A 7,849-nucleotide genomic window follows, 5' to 3' on the forward strand; every position below is an offset into this window, starting at 1 on the left:
ATAAAGTGTGTTGCGTTAAGTGTGTATTTGTAAGCAATTTCTATATTCCTAGTAATAGAGATGTCGTTTATTTATTTATTTTTATAGCATGACAACTTGACCTCGAGTTTCTGATTGGTTCTCGTAATAGTCGCCTGTCAATGACGACAATCAAATGCGCGTCGCCTGTAGCACCACGAGAATTGCAAATACAACTCGGGGGTCGGGCTACGGAGAGCTCAATGTCATGCAGTTTTACCAACGAACAGACCGACAAGCGCCGCTTATAAATCACTGATGCCTTTAGATATGGATATATAACGTTATAAGATATTCTTCAATAAGGTATGTCTGTGGTTCTCTAGATGAAAACGACATAAAATGCATTTAGTTGTAAGCGACGTTAGCGTACTAGGCTACCAGGTGTCATCAAACGGTTCATCGCCTTCGTGTAACAGATTGCCTGCGAGGTTATTGTGTGGCTCTTTGGCGAGCTGATGGCCAAAGTCTGTAAATCTACAGTGTGAAGGACAGTGAATACCTCTCCAGTAAGGCCAATAGGGTTAAGCCATCAGTTTGGAAGAAAAAGTTTAACGTTATTTTCCCACGTGCTAGGAGAACACACGATTGTTTTTGTGTTACGATATTAACTTAATGGCCATTTAAAGCCTGTTATTTATAATTGTATCCACTGCATCTACCCTTTAAATACGTCAAGTTAGTCAAACACCGGGTTACCTAACGTTTCTAGAACAGTTTTTGAGCGAGAATTAATTATACAACATGTTGAAAAATAAGTTAGTGGCACTCGAATGTCTCTTATCCCTCTTAACATCCCTTGTCCCTATTTCCTCCCCATTCTCTCTAGGCAATGACCTCGTGAAGAGGTCCCCCAATCTCCCTCCTCGTCTGTAGTTAAAGGTCAACTTGTCCACCATGTCCATCCAGATGTGTAGAGTGGTGGAGGTGATGATGCGCTCTGCTTGCTGCCAGACCATCAGAAGTAGATCCTGTTTGCACAAGGCAGTGTTGGCCCCTGTGGGTCATTCTGGCTTCTGTGTCCCTGGGGCTGCTGTGCTTCATAGAAGGTCCTACAGCCTGGACTCTCTCTCTTCAGGTCCTGGTCGGCCCACACTTGGTCCAAGCTCCCAGCAGCCCCGTGCAGAGAGGACTTCCCCCTCCTCAGCACTCGCACACAGGAACCTGTCTGCTGTGGCTGTACAGGTAGGCAGTTGTCTTTAGCTTTGCTTGATTCTAGATACTAGTCTTCCACTGCAGCTTGGTGTATGTGAAGCTCTAATAAAATGCACTCCCCTTCTTTTTTTGTACCTATTGATGTGAAATGATAGGGAAATTTCAACTTTTAAGGAATTTAGTAACCATGGCAAATCTTTTGTTGTATGTACATGATGTGTTTTGACATGTGGTTCAACTATTACACTATTTTAAGTAATTTCTGTTGGTTGATTCTGTTGTGTGGTTGATTATTCTCTAGTATCAGCTTTCTTTTCATCCCCTTTTCATATCCTGTCTTAAACGTGATTGTTGAGGTGCACAACACATAGACCTGCTCTGACCCCTGCACCTGTCCCCAGTGTTTTGCTCCAAACAACTGCGGTTAGCCCAGAAGTTGACACTTTGTTGTAGTTGTACTCTCTTATCCATGCTGTATTCTGTTACTGTCTGCTGCTGCAATGCTCAAATTTAGCCTCAGGGACCATTCAAGTTTAAATTTGTATGGTTCTGTGGTAATGCACTGTATAATTCTTGAGGTTTTCTGGCTACTTTAACCACTTTGTGTGAGGAGAAAATGCACATATTGATATAAATCTTGAGTTTGTGCAGTAAACATTTTTATTTTTTATTTATTTATTACAGGGACAGTGCATACTAATAAACATTTCAATATGCCAGAGTTAGCCAGAAGGCTATTTTTCATCTGAAGTCCCTAGACAGATGGTACAAGTCACCCTAAAAGAAATTACATATTTACATAACAATATAAAAATTTAAATACATTTAGTAAAAAGTACTATTAAGCTAAAATGTACAATAGAAACATAGCAGACCAACAATCAGACAAAGACATGAACACATGCACACACACACAAGGCAAAAGAAGCCAGCAGGGGGCAGCGAGAGCAGGTCCAGAGGTTAATGGTAATGTTGACAGTTCTGATTATCAATGAGCCATTTCTTTAACTGGATCTTGAATGTACTGTATGTGTTTAGATTTCTGATGGTTATGGTGGAGAGGTTCCACTCAGTAGCCGCTTGAACAGAAAAAGCAGTTTGTCCTAGGGCTTGGCGATATGGAGAAAATCAAATATCACGATATTTTTGACCAAATACCTCGATATCAATACTGCAACGATTTTGGATTGTTGACTATTGGTGCTTTAAAAAAATATTTACTCAATGAGATTTTTGATAAATAATCATCAGTAATGTTGATATAATGACTAAGTGGGTAAAAGGCAAATTATAGAACAGTTACAACAATCTGGTAAAGTCAGAAAATTACATCACTTTACTGTAATGTAGCCTTTAAAACCAGGAAAAGACAAAACTTCTGCCATATTACGATATCCAAAATCTAAGACGATAAATGGTCTCATATCACGATATCGATATAATATCAATATATTGCCCAGCTCTAGTTTGTCCAAATACACTTTTCCTAAATGGAATGATAGAATCTCCCCTCGCTGCACCTCTGGTTCTGCTGTGATCAGCTGTTCTGATGTTGACAAACTGGTGGAGAGGAGGGGATGATAAACCGTGAATAAGTAAAATGTACAAAAGTGAAAGATTGAGCGTGGTTCCCAATATACTGTAAGCTTTTGTTACATATCAATTATTTTCACTCTCTATGTGCATTTTATTCTTTCTCCAGGGCCAACGTCGTCCTCTGTGCCGGTACGACTTCCTGGACCTCGGAGAGGTGGAGGAGAATGTACGCCGTGCTCAGGCCTGTAAAGTAATCCGACACTTCATAGTGGACCCAGACCTGGCTAAACTGGTAACACAGCATTTAGGACCTGAGGATACTAAAACGGTTATCTTCGAATGTAACCCAGGTATGCATTTGTACAACAGTCAGACAACAAGTCAGTGCAAAACATGGAGGTTGACTTAATGTATGGATATTTGTTCTTCTGCGAGTTTGTTTGATGTGTAACTTCCTTCTAATTTGGCATAAACATTGGCAAACTAAACCATTTATTTTTTTACTTGGGTGCAATTGAGAAAAATTTGTTTTTATGATTTATAAGTGCGTGCACATTATATCATACTTGTCCGTGAAACATCTTTCTTAGGTCCTGGGGTATTGACTAGGACACTACTAAATGCTGGAGCTCAGAGAGTTGTGGCTCTTGAAGGGGATAGGTTCTTCCTTCATGATCTCCAGGTAACACAAACACCCCTACACATCAAACCACTATTTGTATCCTTACACATAGATTAACAAATTCTTAGTTCTACTCTAGCATTTAGAAAAATAAATGACGTTTTTATGTTGCAGGAGTTGGAAGGTCGCCTTGATGGTCAGTTGGAAGTAGTTCACTGTGACTACTTTAAACTAGACCCCATTGGCAGTGGAAACCTTAAACCCCCTGTCATGTTCACTGACAAACTGTTCACTGACCTGGGGATATCAGAGGCTAACTGGACTGATGGTGAGAAAAAAACCTAAGACACTGGTGCTATGTTGCATATTCAATCTCTCACACATACACACAGAGTTTTTTTTGTTCCTTTAGTTGAGCCTCTCTGGCTGCAAAACAATCCCACCTCCTTCATACACTAAGTACATAAGTATTATCCTAACCTTAAACATATATACCTAAAGCATTTGATTGATGGGATTTTTTTAGCAACTCCCAGGTTTCAAACATTTAGATACATGTTTTCAGATTAAAATAAATAATAATAATAATAATAATAATAATAATGCATTTTATTTATATAGTACTTTAAAAGATACGCAAAGTCAATTAACATGAAAACCAACATGGCATCATGACTTTGCGTAAACATACACGCCACTTTCCTAAAGCCAAATGGCGTGTTATCTGTACGCATTTTCAGCTATCCACGTGTATGTCTACGCTGTATACAGCAGATGTAAACATACCCACCATGTGGCGTCGCCACGTTGCGTGTTATCGCGAGAACGTGACGTACTATCGCGAGAACGCGACGTACTATCGCAAGAACGTCGTCACTCTTGTGTAAAAGAAAGAAGAAAAAAAAAGGTTGGGTTTAGGAAAAGAACACAGGGAAAGGCTTTAGTAACACAAAAAAGCGACAAAAACACGGAAAATAACGACAAAAACACGCTTGGGAAAACAATAAACGGTTGGGTTAAGGAAAGAAACATTGGGGAAGGCTTAAAAAAATAAAATAAAATAAATCGGCTGAAAATCACCACACGCGGGACACAATCCCGGCTCTACGTCCCTTTATACTACTCGCTACGGCGAAAAATTACTCGTAATGTAGGTCAATGGCGGGTGAATTGCGTTGATAAACACGCTAAAAAGCGATTATTCGTCTTGATAACACGCCAAAATGGCATACGAATACATACGCCCCTTCATGAGATCAGTCTGTAAAAACAAAGGTAGAAACAGTAAAAGCAATACAAATATACTGGCACATCACATTTACTGAATGACACTGTGCATTGTATAGTGTACCATCTCCCTAAAGAGTGTGTGTGTGTGTGTGTGTGTGTGTGTGTGTGTGTGTGTGTGTGTGTGTGTGTGTGTGTGTGTGTGTGTGTGTGTGTGTGTGTGTGTGTGTGTGTGTGTGTGTGTGTGTGTGTGTGTGTGTGTGTGTGTGTGTGTGTGTGTGTGTGTGTGTGTGTGTAGACGTCCCAGTGAAGGTGGTGGGTATCCTGCCCCTGCGTAATGAGCGCGGCATGCTGCTGAAGATGGTTTACGCCTTGTTTGAACGGCTGTCTGTCTACAGATATGGAAGAGTAGAGCTCAACCTCTTCATAAGCGAGAAGGAATACCTGGTAAAAGAACGAGAGCATTTTATGTGTGGGGTGTGTGTGTTCACAACGATAGAGTAGGTTAAACCCATGCTTGTGCCTCTTGTTTTCATTAGGGGCTGCTTTAAACCCGCAAATTAATCAATTAATTTTTATTTGTCACATGAAATCGTACAAAGTACAATTCCAGTGAAATGTTATCCCATCAGCTCCTTAAACTTGTGCATGATTCATCATAAAGCATGATGTTGCCGTCAAATCGGCACACAGAAAAAGAGTCACCCGGTTGAATGGCAGCTGCACTTCTTATGATTAGACACCACAGCTCCTGACATCCCGCTGGAAACCTCAGATCTATACTTAGTCAATGCTGCACCTGTCAGTATAATCATCCGCTTTGGTGATCTGCCCTGAAAATTGCCATATCGATGCTGACAACACAATCACTAGTTGAAGCTGAGGGTGACTTGTGTCTGGTAATTTAAACAAACCTTGTATAAAATATTTAACACAGTCATTTCTCCATCAGAAACTGGTGTCATGTCCAGGTGAAATGATGCACTACAGAGCCTTCAGTGTCCTCTGGCAGATGGCCTGTGATATTGAACTACTGCACAAGGTACAGTATGAGGGAGGGTAACAAATGTATTAAAACCAGAAAGGTTGATATTTAAATAGTTGTATTTAAGTAAAAAAACAACAACATAAAAACAGAAAGCATGTGACAGTGTTTAGTTTAATGATACTTCCATAAAGCTATTGCTGGGGATCGAGTAACTAAAGCTTCCGTGGTTACACATTTTCAACATAAAGAGGGTAAATCTGATAGTCTTCTAGTTGGCAACCTCCTTATCTGTCTGTGCAGGAGCCCTGGGAGTCATTTGTGAGGTCTTCCAGACAGAGTGTACCTGGCGCTAAGGGCAAGGTAAGGAAGGGAGCAGACTCGATAACAGCAACGTAAAGTTGTTTGGAATTGTCTATACAATAAAACATCCCCCCCTCATCCTCTGTCCCTTTCTCCCCTCAGCTTCCCAATGACCACCTGTGCCTGGTGCGTCTGCGTCCGCGGGCTGATCTCTTCTCTGCCGGCCTAACTCCTTCTAATGCTTCAACTCTGCTGATGATGATAAAACAGTGTCTGGCAAAGAGAAAGGTCAAGCTCATTGACCGGCTTAAGTAAGCCACACACATACACATACACAAAGCGATTACGACAGACCTGTGGTTAACACATTGCACATGTTGCATCAAAGAACTGCTCTTTGTAGGCGCCCATATAGCTCAGTTGTTAGAGCGGGCGCCCATATATAGAGATTTACTCCTTGACGCAGCGGGCCCGGGATCGACCCCGACCTGCGGCCCTTTGCTGCATGTCATTCCCCTTTGCTGCATGTCATTCCCCTTTGCTGCATGTCATTGACCTTTTTCACGGCAGACATGTTGACATGTCATAGTAGGAAAAGCACAGGTGTATTCAAAACCATGAATGATGGCTGCATTCCACTTAGGAGAGGCCCTGGTATTGTTCATGCTGACTCACTGAAATATCTTACTGGGACACTTGATGGAACTGAGCCATTGTTAAGGTTATCAATTTCAGCTGTGCTTTTCCTACTATGACAAGTCAACATGTCAGCTGTGAAAAGGTCCATTCACCCTCTCAATCCTCTTTCATGTTTTAAGCTGTCCTGTCAAAAATAAAAGGCCGAAAATGCCCACAAAAAAAATAAAAAATAAGAACTGCTCTTTTTTTAACTTGTTTATTCTCCCTCTCTTATGTTTTTCTAGTCTCTGGTCTCCTGATAGTGGGAGTAAGCTGTTATCGGAGATGGGCATGCCGGAGGACATATTGACAGGCCATGTATATCCAGAGGAGTATCTTCGACTGTTCCAGCTGATGGACAAGAGTCAGGAGTTTACACAGAGCTGGCTTTATGAAGAGATTCTGGAAAACACACAGAGGGAGGGTTGGGGCTAAAATATAGACCTACAGGTCATATGTATAGTTTTATAGAAATGAAATACAAAAGAAAACAAAAACACACATAATATAATGATAATGTAATATATATAAAAGGAATACTATAATGTGTGATGTAATAAAACGGGGGGGGGGGGGCACAGAAGAAACAACAGTTCATTGCTGAACTGTAATTCCAATGAGTTGAAAACTCAGTAGCAGAAATTGTCCTTTTTGGGCCCTCACTTGAGATTTGTTTGATGGCCAGGGGGAACATTTACATTGTGTTGCAGAATAAAAGTTTTATGATTAGTTAAATTATGTAAAAGGAAAAACCCCTTTTATGAAGACAAAAGCAGCATGTCCAACAAGGGCTGAAAAAAAGCCTCATGGATGCACTGTCATGAAAATGATGCAGTTTACTGTGACAGCAGCGTCACAACACAACCCTGCATGTATCTTCTATTGCATTATTTTCCAAAACTGGAGTAGAAGTGCGGGAAGAAAGAGAAAGTTGTTCACTGTATAGCATCAGGTCTGTGTATATTTTTGTATTTTTGTGTGTGCTTAAGCTTTAAATCTGACTGAAATGTCATGTCTTATGGATTATGTAAGTGGTGTGTGTAATAGAATTTTTTTAAAGAAATCATTAAATCTAAATTTTGAAATGTAATGTGGGAAGACATTGGTTTTAGCCTTGTTTTAGTAAGTGCTCACACAATTTGTCTGATGTTGGCCAGACTAAATCTATTACTATTATTCCCTGGTTCCACAGAGGTGAAAACTGTTTGTTATTCACTAGGTTGGTATGCTTTTAAATTTTTTCTATTTTTGGAACTGTGTTCCCATATATCATGGAAGCTTAAATTATCTGTCTTCATGTTATACATCTGCACAAAAATATTGGT

At 40.3% G+C, this 7,849-nt stretch overlaps 1 protein-coding gene across 1 annotated transcript; it reads left to right on the forward strand.

Annotated features, from left to right (window-relative positions):
* The first annotated feature begins 102 nt into the window (after nt 1–102).
* tfb2m (transcription factor B2, mitochondrial) lies at nt 103–7,614 on the forward strand. The gene is made up of 10 exons (XM_039794893.1): nt 103–324; nt 848–1,203; nt 2,876–3,059; nt 3,300–3,391; nt 3,506–3,659; nt 4,857–5,005; nt 5,511–5,600; nt 5,847–5,906; nt 6,009–6,157; nt 6,770–7,614. The coding sequence occupies exons 2-10, from the start codon at nt 916–918 to the stop codon at nt 6,957–6,959; spliced, it is 1,356 nt and encodes a 451-aa protein (XP_039650827.1). The 5' UTR covers nt 103–324; nt 848–915; the 3' UTR covers nt 6,960–7,614.
* The last annotated feature ends 235 nt before the right edge of the window (nt 7,615–7,849 follow it).

The sequence above is a fragment of the Perca fluviatilis genome, chromosome 3 (genome assembly GCF_010015445.1).
Source record: "Perca fluviatilis chromosome 3, GENO_Pfluv_1.0, whole genome shotgun sequence".
Taxonomy (NCBI): Eukaryota; Metazoa; Chordata; class Actinopteri; order Perciformes; family Percidae; genus Perca; species Perca fluviatilis.

Excerpts from the sequence above, each read along its gene's own strand:
- tfb2m (XM_039794893.1), top strand. The coding sequence starts at position 916 with ATGTCCATCCAGATGTGTAGAGTGGTGGAGGTGATGATGCGCTCTGCT. Across the intron at positions 1,204-2,875 it reads TGTCTGCTGTGGCTGTACAG|GGCCAACGTCGTCCTCTGTG; the intron begins GTAGGCAGTTGT and ends TTCTTTCTCCAG. Across the intron at positions 6,158-6,769 it reads AAGCTCATTGACCGGCTTAA|TCTCTGGTCTCCTGATAGTG; the intron begins GTAAGCCACACA and ends ATGTTTTTCTAG.